The sequence below is a fragment of the Coturnix japonica genome, chromosome 1 (assembly GCF_001577835.2).
Source record: "Coturnix japonica isolate 7356 chromosome 1, Coturnix japonica 2.1, whole genome shotgun sequence".
Classification (NCBI taxonomy): Eukaryota; Metazoa; Chordata; class Aves; order Galliformes; family Phasianidae; genus Coturnix; species Coturnix japonica.
Window position 1 is genome coordinate 23,702,762 of NC_029516.1, and position 16,428 is coordinate 23,719,189.

The window sequence follows — 16,428 nt, forward strand, 5'->3', positions numbered from 1 at the left end:
AACTTGATAAAACGGAGATTTAATATTGCCAATCCCCCCAATCCCCCAAAAAACAATGCAATTGAATTTGATGGGAGAATTACTTTTGTAAGTTAGTACTAATTATTTTCTAACACAGAGAATTGCATCCAGCATAAGATGGAGTTAGGTGACAGCAGCACATAAGGAAAAGCTGATATTGCAGAATTAAAGCATTACAAAAGTAAAACAATTAGTCGATTATAACACAGGGTGATTATTGATGAATGTAATATTGATGAATTTGAGCAACAAATGGGACAATAAACAGCAGTTAGAAAAAAACAGTGATTCTCAAAAAATAGGTGTAGGCAGTTGATATTCAAGAGTCCTAAAAGTGTGGGATGTAGTTCTTCCTTTACCATTAATATAGATTTCCAATAAATCTGGGAAAAGAAAGCAAGTTCCAAAAAGAGTGGAAGAATGCAAATGCTTTAACTGTGTTTCTAAGTGGTAAACAAGACAGTGTGGGTAGGCTTGTCAATCTGATATCAGTCCCAAACAATGAATGAAATACAGGCTGAAATGATACATGGGAAAAAGGAATGGAAAATTCATATGCACGGGATATTTGTGCAGGGAGGGGCTGAGAGGGAGACAAAGGGCCTGTGCTGGAAATAAAACCAGCTTTTCTAAAAACCCACAGGGATCGTGACAGACAATCAACTGAACAAAATCCCTGCTCGGTTCTCAGTGCGGTGCTGCAATCAGAAGAAATGTATCTCCACTGTTCGAGAGAGATGATTAAAACTTGGGAAAGGTTAATGGCAGAGTAACGGGAATTCAAACAAATTTTAATGCGAGCGTCATGATACCCACAAGACAATATATTTTGATACTAATAGAGGGGTCTTCACTGTTGAAGACAAAGTATAACAGCTTCCAAAGGACGGCATCTGCAATGAGACAAATTCAAACTGCAGTGCTGTGGAACATTTTTAACAGTAAGACTGTTCTGGAATAATTTCTTACATGCTGTCATGGGTTCCCCGTCACAATCAATTTTTAAAGCAAGTGTGAATATTTTCCTGTGCATACACTATCATTAAAATAAAAATTAACTCAGGAAAAATTCACAGTATGTGCTGTGTATGAGTTAAGGCTCCACACTCTCAATAGCCAGATAGCTTGGAGGTTAGAACTGGCATTGCCGTGTATTTAACACCCCATGAAGATGAGTGGGACCATCCATACTACTCCTTACACGTGCAGTTCCAGGCAGTTCAAAAATTAATGGATGCATTAGACTGCATAGGGAAAGATGTATTAATAAAGGGAAGGGGAATATCGCTAAAGGAAATATAATTACTAATAATTAGTTTCAGTCGCAGTTAACACCAGCAAGTTGAGGACTCTGTTGTACCATGCACCATGAAAAATGTTCTTTGGTGAGTTCACAATGGATCTTGTAAACCAGTTAGAAGACAAATGGTAATGTGTAGCCAGGGAACAAACAGCCATAGCTGTTGAGAGTACACATGCTCTTACTCTGAAGCACTGTTCCACTGACTCACATGGCATGCACCACTTCATTACAGCACAGACAAATTCTGGGATCAAAGCTTAGCTGGTGTCTGTTTTGTAAATATCCTTTACTTTTCATCAATGTGCTGAAGCAAGTGTGAAAATACGAGTATGAAAGAACTGACAGCACATTGTCAGGTATTTTGTATTTTGTTTTGTTAGACAATACTCTAAGATGAAAATTTAATTCACAAAGTATGTGTGTCGCCGATTGAAATCCGTTGTTTTCTTACTTGATTTCTTGGTAGCATCACACAGAAGAAAATCTTACAGTGAATAAAGAATCTCGCCTTTTTTGTGCATTAAGGATCTTCCTCACAAGCTAAAACTGAGTATTAAAGAAACGTACATCTCTTCTTTTTCCGATTCCTCTTTGAACATTTGCTGAGTGGATACTTGAGTGCTCAGTGCAAAAATCTCAGAACAAACCTGAGCAATCTCTGTGCTCGCCATTCTCTTAATTGCTTATCACCACCTTGTCCAAAGCACACACCGTAAGGCATAACTGCATGGGCTGTGATGTAATTAGATCTTGTTAGCTAAGCAAGACCAGACCTCAAACTTAAGCAAAATAAATGTGGATAAACTTCCTGCCCCTTGACCCAGCTGTTTTGCAGTCTTTGAGCTGTAAAGAAATTTGGAATCTGGTCACAGACGCCAATGCAGAAATTCCCCTGGCTGAAGGGAACTGTCAAATAGTGTACAGCCAGAGGAGCTGGTTCCCACTGCTTTCTGTCTTATCCCAAAAAGCGTGTTAAGCAAAAGAAAGGTTGGGAAATTCAGAGGGAAGATGAACTGTGTCTTTATTATGATGATTTCTGGCCGGCATATGGTCCCTTAGGGACCAAAGCCAGCTTCATAAATTAGAACCATATAGAGTTCACAAACTTATTTTATGTTCTAACTTCAGCTAAGGAGCAAAGCAAGACAGGACAGGGCAGGCTGAGAAAGAAGAAGCTGTAACTCGTTCTGACAGACCTTCCAACAATTCCTCTGAGCACATTTTAGCAACAGGGCAAATATGTCCTTCTGTTAAGCTTTGTGCAAAACCAACATTATTTACCCAAATATGTACAATAATAAATGTACTATGTATTATATATATATACATATATATTTTAAAAAGGATTATAAAATAGAAGCAGTGAAGAAGCCCATACCGCATGTGCAGTGTTTCTAATAAGAAGTGTAATTAACCTGTTCTCTTCTACCCATTGAAGCTTTCTCTCTCTTCTCATTACTTAGTGCTTTTGACTTGCAGTTTGTTATTTGAGAAGAGCTGGAGGAGCAGTGAGTCAGAGAAATCTCAAGACCATCTAAAGTCTTCTTGCTTTAAAAACAATTATGCCTACTTATTCTGTAGAATCTTCAACTCTATGTAGGACTTGTTTAAAAAGCATCTTTGGCTAAAGGTGTTTCTCTTTCAACCAAAGTTTAGAGCTTCTTTGTTTGGTTTTATTTTGTAACAAACCTGTAAATTTTACAGTTACTTTTCAATTAACACTCATCATATGACGCATTTCTTTGGATATGAGGTGAGAAAGGATGCTCTAACAGTGGGATTTAGGAAGCCTGATACTAATATTATGGTACTGCTATTATGTAGCCTACTTTGAAAAAAAATAGATTTAATTGAAATTTTTAGCATTAGGGAGATAATTTAAAAATCTTTGCATATACTCTCAATAATGCAAGAAAAGCATCAGTAACAGGGTAATGTAAAACAAATCACACAACAAAGTTTTGAACTGCAGTATTCTATAACAACAACAACAACAAAGATAGAAAGCAGCTTTATTTTAAAAGCTTCTGTTCTTTGAGTAATTACAGCTGACTTGGTTGTATCTGTTGTAAGAAGGAAGATCACCTCATATTCATCTCTGTTGGAATCGGAAATAATCTTACCATGTGTCAGCTGAGAATTACACAGTTCTCACAGGACTGTATTTTGAAAGTCTTCTTCCAATGATCGAAACTTAAAGCATTGACCACTGTCCCAGGTGGATCAGCAGAGCTGGGCAATCAGAGCCTACATTTGAAAACATGACCATGGCTGGAGGAATGGTCAGTCCAAAGGCTGGTCACCACCACCACCAAGTAATCGCATCTCTTGCAAATAGTACGTAGATTAGTATGGCAGAATACATTTAATATAACTAAAAATCTAAGAAGCAACATTTCAGCCTGCAATTAGAGACTGAACTCTCTTCAGGGAATGCTTTTCAAAAGAATTGGGGATCAGAGTTCATAGTCATCTGTGTATAACTTCCCAATGTGACACAGTGCACAAAATGTCCAATATGAGCTTAATAAATAAGCATCTGAGGAATAATGAATGAAGATAGGTGTCGAGAGTTATTACAGTGTTGTTGTATTTAGCACTGATGAAATCATTATTGGAATATTTTGTCCAGTCCTGGGGTTCATGGTTCAGGAACATTGTTGAAGAAGTTCAGAGAAGAGTCACAAACATGACTTAGGGACTGTTAATCATGCTTCAGAGTAAAAGATTCAAAGAGTTTGATCTGTTTAGTTTATCAGTTCAGAATAGTAAAGATTGATTTGGACCTAACCTCTAAGATGTTACCATGGGGAATTATGCAGGTTCGGTTATGGACTAATAAATCTAGCGAATATATGAAATTAGTGATAATATGGTGATATAGTGGGAAAACCTGGACAAATTCATGCTAGAAATGGCAACACATATTTTCTGCCCATGGAAGTGGGCTACTTTCTAATGTCCTCAGCAGCAACTGCAACATGCTTTTCTAATAGACTGTAGCTCAGTCAAGAATTAATGTAGACAGCTCTAACAACCTGCTCCATACCAGAAGACAGACCTTATGATTGCAGTGGTACTTCACGTTCTATACTCTGCAAAGCTACAAATAGACAGCGTTGGAATACTGAGCTTTATGTGATGGCTTTGCAGCCATCAAAACAAAGGCCTCCAAATGCATCAGTACAAAACCAACAATTCTGATGGACCAAAAGAGTCCTTAGTGATAGCTTATTTTTCTTGGAAGAAGATTTCTAGGAAATAATATATTAACAAAATAGGAAAGCAAGTAACAAAATTCTGGAGAAATCATGGGTATGCTGTTGATGAGAGTAGTTTTACCAATATAAAAGACTGGTAAGTGTATGCCAGTGTATAAGGTATTAATAAACATGCAAGTGAAACTCATCAATTTTGTATTGCTTTCCAGCAAAAAATCTTAGAGTGTTTTACAAAAAGCAATAAGCAGAGTCATTCAGAAATCCTAGTGAGTGTTATTATTGAAATGTGAGGAAACTGGGCTTGTTTAGCTTGGAAAAGAGAAGGCTTCGGGGAGACCTCATTGTGGCCTTCCAGTACTTGAAGGGAGAATATAAACAGGAGAGGGAACAGCTGTTTATGAGGGTGGATAGTGATAGGACAAGGGGGAATGGTTTCAAACTGAGACAGGGGAGGTTTAGGTTAGATATTAGGATGAAGTTTCTCACACAGAGAGTGGTGACGCACTGAACAGGTTGCCCAAGGAGGTTGTGGATGCCCCATCCCTGGAGGCATTCAAGGCCAGGCTGGATGTGGCTCTGGGCAGCCTGGTCTGCTGTTTGGTGACTATGCACTTAGCAGGGGGGTTGAAACTCAGTGATCATTGTGCTCCTTTTCAACCCAGACCATTATATGATTCTATGATTATTTGCATTAAGCTGAAAACAAACTGAGAGACAGAAGGTGTCGAGACTCACACAGGAATTCTATGACTTGTTTGGGAATGGAACAAAAGCCTTCTGAGAGCTGTTCCTGTGCTTTAATCAATTCTTATTTTTATTTTGTTTAACTAAGCACCCTGTAAAAATCCTGGCAAGTGACAAGCTTGTTCTGTTGTCAGTATTGATCCAACCCGGTGTCTGCTGCCAAAAGACAGTCTGATGTTGAAAGCATAGTCCCTCTGCAATGACAATATAGAAAGTAAAGTCCTGAGCACTTACTCTGTGACTTATTCTCTATGGCACTTGTATAAGAAAGAGGTGATATTGATTTTAATGTCTTTTCAAAATTCCAACTTGGGTAATTAGTTCATTCTTACCTAAACTCTTTGAATTTCTGTATGGATGATAACTCTCATTTGCCTCCCTGCAGAAAACAACAGCAGCAGTTTGCAGTACTAACCAAAAGAAACTGTAGAACAATATAGCATGTCTCCCACTTTATGCAATGTTTGTAAGGGTTCTTCAGTAAAACCAGTTGGGGTGCACCACAGATTTCAAAAAGGTATAATGAATGCTATAAAAATGAAGTTTCAATGCAGAACTACCCTGTGGCCCAAAGCTAAGACTATTTTATTTTAAAGCTTTGTTTTTTAGAAAGTTTAGGAATTACCTTCATGATAGCAAATGTCCGTTCTTATGGGTATGTTCTTGAATGGAAGACATGATCAAGTTTAAGGAAAAATAGTGAAAATGATGTATATTAGGCAAAAATCAGCTTACTAGAATTAAAGCAAGAAAAAAAAATGGACTAATGAGAAAAAAAACCCAACTCCCATCTGTTACTAACATTGAACAAAATCAACATAAAATGAACTAACATTATTTTGGTCTTTGATCTCTTGGATGCTTTATGACAGAGGTCATAAATCATGTAATTATTATCTGATATCAAGACAGCCTGAATTAACCTCTTACATTCCTAAGGCAATGAGAGCCCCCATTGCAAGTCAAAGTCTGCTTATGTGGAATAAGTAACGTAACTGGGGGAAACATAACTCTTTTAGTCTAGCCTAGACTTTTAAAAACTTAGTGGGAAGAAGATGGAAACTATCACAATGAATGTCACTGGATCACAGACTTGTTCATTTTGTTTCTGAAAGCTGTCCCTCTGATTTGTAAATCACGTTGTCATTTGGGTTCTGGCTTCTTTTAATTGTAGGCTTCCTCTTTCCTTCTGCTCCTCTTCATCACGAGATCAGCCCAAGATGCCTCTATATTCTGGCTGCTGAGATTCAGGAAAATTTAAAAGACCTTTAATTTTGACATTTCGTTCCTGCCACTGATATGAAACAGCCTCCATTTGACGAGCTTCAGAAAACATAGCTGAAAATAGTACACACTTGTTGGTTTGGGGTGTTTTTTTTTTCCCAACTGACAGTATTGAATGAGACTCGGTTTTGTTTTTTTCCTCCTCGAATAGAAAATTTCCAGGAATACCAGCACTTCTTTTTTTATCATTTTAAAAAATTTTTACTGTAAATTGGCCAGCAGGAATGATGGGCATATTATGATTAAAACACCTTATTTTTATGTATACAGCAGGCAATCATTTGCGGTAGGCACCACACATATATATTGTGAAAAACAGGCACACAATAGAAGTTCTTTCACAAAAGAAATGTACTTTTCCAAAAGAGAGAAATACCTGAAATATCTTATAACAAAAGTACAGCAGCTGGACTAATAACATCAGAACCAGGTCACACCGAACCATGACCAATAATTCAGCATTTCGAGTACCTGAACAAGAAAAGAAGACAATACATAAGCTTCATAATGAAAAACATAACAGGATAAACAGAGAAGTATCTTTTACTAGCAGCACTTGGAGCTGAAAGGCAGCTGAAAGGGAGATGGGCCGCCAAGTTATGTGCAAATCTTCACAGGAAGTCCTCCGGATTAGGTAGCCCATAAAATGATGTGCTTGAGAATGGTTATGTATGGTTTCAACTCAGCCAGGATTTCTGGTCCTGTTTTCAGACAGTTCTGGCACTGGATTCCCCACCACTGAAATGAGAAGCTAACAAGAACAAATTTGAGTGTCTGATCGTTTTTTTAGTAGCATGCTACTTTCACCACAATCGGTGACTTGCTGAAAGATTTAACCATTGCTGAGATCAGACATGGCCACCCACATCTTTGCTTCAGTGCAGCCTAAAACACTTGCTTTTTACTATATCTTAACTGTGCATCTTTATTATTTCTTTGCTCTTTTTAATTCTGGACTTACAATAATAAAGGCGACTAAGCAAATTTCTGAGTACTTAGCCAGAATTATATACAGATACAGTATTAGATATTGCCATCATGAAACAATTGGCTCCATGGCCTTGTGTCCAGTCAGGTGCTAGAAACTAGGCCCAAGCCGACATGTAAGCAGTGCAGGGTGAGTTCCTACACCAAAGCCTTCAGCTAATATTTCAGTATAGGTGTAACCACAATCTGAGGTGCTGTGGGGTCAGCACCAAACTGAAAAACCCTTTTCGGTGAATACTGTAATTGTCACAGCAATAGATCTGTAAGATCTGGGGAAGGCTTCTTTTTGCCCTTTTGTCCTGCACAGACATGCAAAAGACAGGAACAGACCCATTTAGTTAGCAAAGCATCCAGGCTGCAAGGCATTGTGTAAGAATAATACATCTGATTGCTTGCCTAGAGTACGTGCAAACAAAGACTTGCGCAAGTGAGCAGACACAGCTCGGTATTTTGATAACACAGATAACAAAAGGTTTGGAGATTTTCCATGCCATCGAAAGCTTTTTTAAACAATAATTTAAAATAAAGATTTTGGCATGAAATTTGGAGTCTTCACTACTTTGTGACTCAACGTTCCTTCCTCCTAACAAAGTATAACTCAAGATAGGATATAGTATAGGATCAGGCATCAATCTCATACAGAGCTATTTCTGGATGAAGTTATATAAAGACAAACTGTTCAGGTTGTGGTATATTATATAGGTTTTTAATACCATTACTTAAAGGGACTCACAGAAATACTGAAATTCTTTAGCAGGAATGAGAGATTTCAGAACAATCACACCAGCATCACTGTCTAGACAAGACTTAGTACTTTAGAGCTAAGTCCACATTCAGTGTATCACTATAAATTAGGGTGAAATCCTCTAAAATCAGGGGAGAGATCCTTAAGATCTGCTGTAAAATGCAGGAAAATCTGATGTAGGAGAAGGGCCATGAGAGAATGTAGTAATAGCCATTTTGTCATACCTATTACATGTTCTAATCAGGCTAACATTTATTAGCATACTTAGAAGTTCTCCCATATCTTCAAAGGAGCATTTGAAAGTTCTTAATTTTGCTATGCAGTCTATGATAGGAAAAAAAACCAAACAACAACTGTGTAGGCTTTCTGTATTCAAAACCGTGTAGTGGTAGATCTCAGTGTGGAGTGTGATGCACATGAAGGGCATGGCTTTATGCCAGATTTACATTCTCTTGAAATTGGGGTTGACCTGACTGTCAAGTCAAAATAACTTATTCTTTACGTAAGTCACATTTGGGATAGCTGTAAGTAAAAATGAGAACTTGTAAGTAAAAATGAGCATTGCTTTCATTGCAATACATTTTAGACTGATGATATCTATCTTCTCGGTGAACAGTATTTTTGTAAGCGAAGTTGCAAATATGCAGGAATTTCAGATCACTGCATACTCCTTTAAAGAAGATAAACAGGCAGGGAGCGTCTCATGATTAGAAGAAGTGATTTTCTGAAAGCACAGTGTAAATCTATAGAAATCAACAGGACTTCTTGGAATTTTAGTGGGGCTCTTGAAGAACTTGGGAAAATCACTCCTCCTGCACATCACTTCATTCATCTGCTCAGTGACTACAAGGTGCCTACACACTCCGTGGCAAGTGAGAGTCTGTCAGGTGACTCCCACGGCATTTCCCCTTTCATCTGGGAAACTCCTTTGTTAGTGATAAGCCTCTCCTTCCTGGCATCCCTGTACCAGCCGAGGGGAGGAACCTGTTTGTAAACCAGATGCTTTGACGTAGCTGGAACTTGGAAGGGAGGCAGCAGCACTTGGCAAACAAACTTCTATTAAGTGCATTTGCTGGAAATGTTTATACTTTGTTCTTGAAAAATATGCTGAGAAGATGGGCACGAGACAAACTGCCTGACTTTGAAGTTCAAGTTTGAAGGTGAGGATTCTGAATTCCTCCCAAGGAACATTTGGTAAAAAAAACACAACCTGGTGCTCTGTAAAGTAAAGAATCTGCCTGAGAAGAGGGTATAGGGATTGTTAATAAGACCTCCTGTCACATCATCTGCAATTAATGACCAAGATCCGGAGAAAGACAGCTTCACTGGAAGCAGCAACAAGTTTGTGTGAAGTCTTCTCAATCTGCTAGCAGGTTTTCAATAACAGGTACATGGGTTTATTGATTATCTCTTCCAAATCATGTTGATACTCTCAGTTTAGCAGCACAGTAAAAAAGGAAAAAAAGTAGGCAAATGCCTAGCACAAAAAGAGTCTAATTGACTGCTTGATGTTTACTTAAAATAACTCATACAGGAGTTACTTTGCTCTGCTGTGATATATGGTGCCTATTCACAATACACAAAATGCCCCCCCTGAGAAAACAGCAGCAATTAGAGTTCCTCCTGAAGGCAGCCTGATCAGGGAGTTAAAAACAGGACCTCCGGGACCTCCACTTCTCCAAATGTGAAACTTACCCAAAGATTTCTTCCCTGTGACATTTACATTGCACAACAGAGGGGAATTATTCGTGGAAGTGTTGAACAGGGATGGAGAGTAACTGGACTGATTTCAGAAATCAGGTTTGGGAGATTTATTGATATTTAGAATTTCACTGAATAATAAAGGGGGCAGTTTTATGCTTTACACTTTTATAGTCAAATACATTTATCTCTGTTTTGACTTTTCCTTGTGTCCAGTGTGAACCTCCCCTGGCACAGCTTTTGTGCTGCTTCTGCACATCCTGTCATTACATAGCATAAACAGAGCCCAGCATCTCCTTCTGCTTTCCTTCCTCAAGAGGTTGTAGAGATCAACAAGTTCCCTTCTTGGCCTCCTCTTCTCCACACTGAATATCCCAAGTGTCCTCATCCTCTCCTCACAGGACATGCCTTCCAGCGCTGTTACCAGGACTGTGCTAACGTAAGATCAGTCTCTGGGGGATGCTTTGAAGATTTGGTGGCTGAAATCAGCAGTATATGTTCTTGTACTCAGCATTGGTCCATGTGGCTCAGAAAAGCCCACCAATAAGACATAAGGCAGAACTGAAACAGCTTTGGAACTATTGCCTCAGAGTCTGTGTGAAAAGATAGGTAAGGTGGAAAGAACTACGTTAAGAGTCATCTAGGGATTAATGCCTGCACAAAAAGCAGTCATAATCTTACAGAATTTTGCCTGTGTTTAAGCATGTGAGTATTTTTGCTGATACCTAGTGGGAATGCACAACAGTAAAGACAAACACAAGGCAGAAACCTAAAATAAGACAGGGAATAAGTAATCCAGAATGGGAAAGGCTGAGGGGAAAAAAAAAGAAATGAGAGAGAAAAGAGAAGGAGAATTATTATTATTAACAGAGAGAAACAAATTAGAAGCCAAAACATGTGATATTTTATTATTTTCTGTTGATGGTTGAGATGTATGAAAACACAGCAAATATTGATACTGCTTTTAAAACCTCAACCTAGAATACATTAAAAGAAAGTACATTCAGCTTCCTCGGATTAGCAAGCAGGCAAAGATTTGCATTTAAAATAAGAGTCCAGATCGTGCGCCCTCTCAGACAGGGTTAAACCAGACCAGAAAAAATTGCAGGGTCAGGGCCAAGGCAGCTGCCTGCACGCCTGTTATGTCTGTCATTGTTTGTTTTGTCTTTTCGGACTTGTAAGCTCTGGGGGTAGGAGAGCACCGTGGGGCCCTCCCGCCGGCCCTGCCTCAGTGGCACCGGGCAAGGCTTTGTTTGCCCAGCAGTCAGCACGGCGCAGCCCGGGCCCGGCTGGGCCCTTCAGGTACACACACGTACTACACGCTGCCTGCCACCAGCGGCCACCTGCACAGGGCCGTGCCTCTGCAGGTCCTCCTGTATCGGAACTGCACAGACGTGGCTCAGACAGAACTTCGTGTTTGGACTCTGTTACGATCAGTGAAGGCAGTGCTTTATAGGTAGAAGGAAAGGCGGTTTAAAAGCCTTCTCTAAAAGCGTGCCGGCTTGTTTTCATGCCCGCCCCGAGACGCAGCCGAGCGGCACTTTGGTGCCCCCTCGTGGCTCGCGGCGGAGCAGGGCGGGCGGGGCCGGGCTGTAGTGACTCCGCGCTGTGGAGGCGGCGGAACGAGGATGCGCTGTGGGCAGGACGGGGCTGTGAGGAGGGACAGTCCAGGATTCAGGAGGGCTTAAGAGGAAAATCCGTTGCTTTTCGTGTAGAGATACATGTAACGCTCTGAAGAGCTGCCTTTGAGGAGAGAATTCTCTCGGCAGAGAAGGACCTGGGGGTCCTGATGGATGAAAGACTCAACATGAGCCAGCAGTGCACTCTGGCAGCCCGGAAAGCAAATGGGATCCTGGGCTCCATCAGGAGAGGGGTGGTCAGAAGGGATAGGGAGGTGATTGTCCCTCTCTACTCTGCTCTTGTGAGGCCCCATCTGGAGTACTGTGTCCAGGTGTGGAGCCCTCAGTACAAAAAAGACATGGAGATTTTGGAAAGGGTCCAGAGGAGGGCATGAAGATAATCAGGGGGCTGGAGCACCTCCCCTATGAGGACAGGCTGAGGGAGTTGGGTTTGTTCAGCCTGGAGAAGGAAAGGTTGCGGGGTGACCTCATTGCAGCCTTTCAGTACCTGAAGGGAACTTACTCCCAGAGGGGAGTAAACTCTTCGAAAGGGCTGATAATAGCAGGACTAGGGGAAATGGTTTTTAAGTTAAAAGAGGGAAGATTTAGATTGGATGTTAGGGGGAAGTTTTCACTAGGAGAGTGGTTAGGTCCTGGAACAGGCTGCCCAGTGAGGTTGTGGATGCCCCGTCCTTGGAGGTGTTCAAGACCAGCTTGGACAGGGCTCTGGGCAACCTGATCTAGTAAAGGCGTATGTTTGGTGGCCCTGCCAGGCAGGGGGGTTGGAACTACATGATCCTTGAGGTCCCTTCCAACCCGGGTCATTCTGTGATTCTGTGTGAAGAGCAGGGAAGGATGAAGCCAACAAATGTTTTTGGGTGGGAACTCTGATCTTTATTGTGATGGAATTTTGGGACCAGAGTAAGGAGGGGGAACATTATAAGGGTATAACAGTATGCGAGGGTGAATAGCATTAGGACAAGGAGGGATGTTTTTAAACTAAGAACAAGGAGTTTGGGGCTGGATATCAGGGGGAATATTTTCTCAGAAAGGGTAGTGACACATTCTGAAACAGCTTGCCCAATGATGTTGCAGATGCACCAGCCCTGGAGGCATGGAAATCCGGGCTGGATGTATCTCAGGGCAGTGTGGTGTTGTGGTTGTTGACCCTGCACACAGCAGGGGGGTTGATCCAGATGAACATGGTAGTCCTTTTTGACCCAGGCCATTGTACGAAAAGCAGTCGGCTGCTCCTACGCAGACTCGGTGGCTGTCTGTGGGGACTTTGATGCTTTTCCTGGGAGCAGCTTCATTCACAGGAAGGCCTCAACTGTTGGGCCCAGCTCCTGCTGCTTCTTTGTTGTGAGCTGTGGGAACTGTGGGCCCGATGTCTCTGATGAGGAGAACTTTGGGTGCGGGCTCACCCTCAACGCCTGGACCGTCCCCTGCGTCCAGGCGCTCTGGAAGAACTGGTGGATCTTGATCTTGCAGATCTTGTTGATCTGCGGGTGCTGCTCCGCTCCCCTGAGGCTGGCGTTCGCCTGCTGCCATGGCGTCTTCTTGGCTGGCTCCGGGATTGCGAGGCCCGACTTTGCAGCGGGGAGCGGCTTCGTGTGCCACTTCTTCCTCGCTGCCTGGGACGTCTTCTGCGTGTAGGTGATGGAGACGCCCTGCAGGTTCTGGATGCCCTCTGCCTTGTGGATCTTCGGGAACCACTTTGAGACCTCTGGGCTGCTCTTGGTCTGCGCCCACGACGTCCTCGCAGCTGCTCCGAGGTAGCCCCATCCTCAGATGGACGTGGGCTGCTTGTCTCCTGCTCGGTCTCAGGCAGGTTGCTGTGCTCAGGCAGCTGGGAGGTCTGTGACGTCCCCGGTGCTACCTGGCTGGAAGGCATCGAGCTGATATTCTCAGGCTCTACGAAGATGATGAATGGCCCCTGAGCCCTCTGAGCGGCAGCGCTGGGACTGTCGCTCTCAGTGTCAGAACTGGAGACTGTAAGAGGAGGCAGGAAGGTTATGAGGATGAAGCGGCAGCTCTGCAGTGAGATCTGCCAGACCTCTTGGGGCAGACAGACTCCAGCAAAGCTGCCCTGAGCTTTTACTGCCAGATTGCCACTTACCAGTTCCCAGGCCAGCACAGATGTTGCACTCCCACCTGGCTGCTGTGTTACTCAAGTGCGAGCAACGACGGTGGGTCCCCTCAGCAGCACAGGAGCTGCACAGGATCAGCTGCCAGGATCTGGGGAAGCAAAGGGGTTGTGGCTGTGAGTAGCAAGTGAGCTAAGGCAGGGAGTGCCCAGCACAGCACATCTCTGGTGCTCAGTCCTTGCTACCCCAGCCTGTGGTCAGGCTGAGAACCCCCGCAGAGCCCCAGAGAGCTGCTGCGGTAACTCACCCTGTTCTCTCTGCCTGCTCTCTGCCTCCAGGGTAAAAGGCACTCGCTGGCATCGCAGCGGCTGTGCCTCTCCAGAAGTGATGCGTATGCATCATTCTGCTCCCATTCTGGCAATCTACAAGAGAAGGGAGGGGAAGTGATGAGGCCCCAGTGTCTCCAGCATAAGATCCAAGGTCTTCCCCATGTCGTTCGCCCCAACTCCGTTCCCAGCCTCTCCATGAAGGTGGGAGACACGCTCATGATCCAGCCAAGGCCCAGGCCTGCCAAGACAGCCCCTGGGCAGGCCCAGCGCAACAGCCTTTATGTCAGAATAAGTGGGCAGAAGGGCACCAACCTGTTTGGGATGCGGATCCCCAGCAGGGCCATTTCTACAAAGAAATCTTCGAAATTCCGACAGCTGGGGCACTGGAAACAGAAAGCACCAGCACTCCTGGCCAGTTGCTGCAGAAGAAGCAGAAGCAGTGTGAGTGTGAGCAGTGCCTGGTGCTGCTGAGCACCAAGTGTGCCTGCAGGGTGAGGGGAGGGCTCCTACCTGGATGCAGCCCCGGTGGAACCAGGTGTGTCTGCACGCTGGACACACCATGGTGTGGTAGGACACAGTGTCCCCCACAGGCTCCAGCACATGAGCAGTTGGTGCCTTCAGGTGGAGCTTCCTGAGCTTCCTGGCGAGGACGGTGCTCCGAACAGAAGGACCTGGGGGAATATGGAAGTGATGGGCAGCGTGAGACGTGCTGCAAGAAGGGCTGAGAGCAGGAAGGAGCTCCAGGCCCTGGCTCAGGCTGCCGGGAGGTGTAACTGCAGTTTCCTCCCTGGCTTGGCTGCTGCTGACAGCACTTACCTGCGTTGCCCAAAGAACTGGGTGATGCATTCCCCATCCTGGGCACAGGGCAGGTGGAAGCTGCGCTCACAGCCTCTCTCTGCGCATGCGATGGTAGCACCCCTCTCTCCACAAACACAGCATTGCTGGAATGAGCAGAACAACCCTGTCAGCAGCAGGCTCTGGGCTTCTGTGGCTGGCCGCACATCTCTGGGCAGGGCCCAGGACGTGGACACTGCTGGGTCATGTTCTACAAAGATGCCTGGTGGACAGGACTCATCCCCTAACTTTGTCCAGGAGGCAGTTGGAAAGGCTGCGATGGCTTTCTTTGGCTCCAGACTAAGCTGGTGTCAGCCTCTCCTGGCACAAATCGGCCTGCTCTGTACGAGTCCTCACCTTCCTGGTTGCCTCTTTGGCTGCACGTCTGATGGCAGCAAGAGGGAGGCGGCCCTCACTTCCCGACCGTGTCCCTCTTGCTTCATTAACGGTGCTGGCAAGATCCTGTAGGAGGGAAAAGAACAAGGTCTCCTTAGGATAGGAAGGAAAGGAGCACCCCTAGCAGTGATCAGGAAGGAGCCCATGGGAGAACTCACCAAGCACAACCAATGGACGTGAATTCCACTCTGATGAATCATGTGCCCACAGATGTTCGGGTCAACATCTGCCCGGCCACACAGCATGCACACTGCAGAGGAGAGAGCAAATGTGAGTAGCGGTGAGCAGCTTGCACAGCCAGGTGTCCCTGAGGGCTGTCCCCAGAGTCCTGCTCTGTGCCTGCTGTGCTGGCTGAAGGCGGTGGAGGAGAAGGGGCCATGGCAGGCCCAACGCTGCCAGTGGGCAGACACAGCCCAAGCTGGGCCCACCTGCCATGAAGCTGAGGGGCCCTGCCTTGCAGCTGTTGGGGAGTCCCTGCCTGTCCCTTCTTAGCCTTTCAGCCACAGGCAGATCCCCAGCACTCTTTTGTCCAATAGCTCTGCTCAGGCTGTGCTCTCACCTGGCTCCTCCGAGCTGGAGGCCTTCCTCTTCCTATTGGACATGATGTGCGCTAACAGCGAGCACTGCAAGAGTCACTGCTCTCTCTACGCCTCACCAAACCGCACTGATGCTCAGGCTGAGCCCGGCAGCCTTTGCTCTGCTCCCAGCATCATGTCACAATGGCCACTCCCTGACACCCACTGTGACATCACGGTCACTGCCTCACAGTGGGTGTGGGCGCAGGCCCTCAAGCAAGAGGGTGGCAGCCCTTCCAGGCAGCACAGATTGAGGACCCGGTGCTGCCTTGCAGCAGAGAGGAAGCATGGCCTCCCTCAACCTGCTGGCACTGCTCCTCGTGGCAGATGCTGAAGTGCTGCTGTCCCTTTGGTCCCACGCTAGCACTTCTGATCTGACTCTAGTTTATGTTTCTGCATGGTCTAGTAAAGATTGCTAGATAACAGCATATTTGGTGTCTAGTGTGTGTGGTGAGTGACTTTTTGCATGGTCTGATAGGGATAGGACATGGTTTAATCTAGTTTTAATTTGGAGAAGTAGTTTAGACTAAGTCTTAGAGGTAGTTCTTTACCCTGAGATTGGTGAGACACTGGCACAGCCTA

General features: G+C 44.4%; 1 protein-coding gene across 1 annotated transcript; it reads right to left on the reverse strand.

Moving 5' to 3' along the window:
- Positions 1 to 12,475: 12,475 nt before the first annotated feature.
- Positions 12,476 to 15,941, reverse strand: LOC107308963 (PHD finger protein 7-like). Its single transcript, XM_015853296.2, is given in 9 exon segments — positions 12,476 to 13,617; positions 13,745 to 13,863; positions 14,020 to 14,460; positions 14,552 to 14,642; positions 14,644 to 14,712; positions 14,858 to 14,982; positions 15,233 to 15,337; positions 15,430 to 15,521; positions 15,831 to 15,941. Coding segments are annotated over 7 exon segments (666 nt in total). The 5' UTR covers positions 15,874 to 15,941; the 3' UTR covers positions 12,476 to 13,617; positions 13,745 to 13,863; positions 14,020 to 14,319.
- Positions 15,942 to 16,428: the final 487 nt, after the last annotated feature.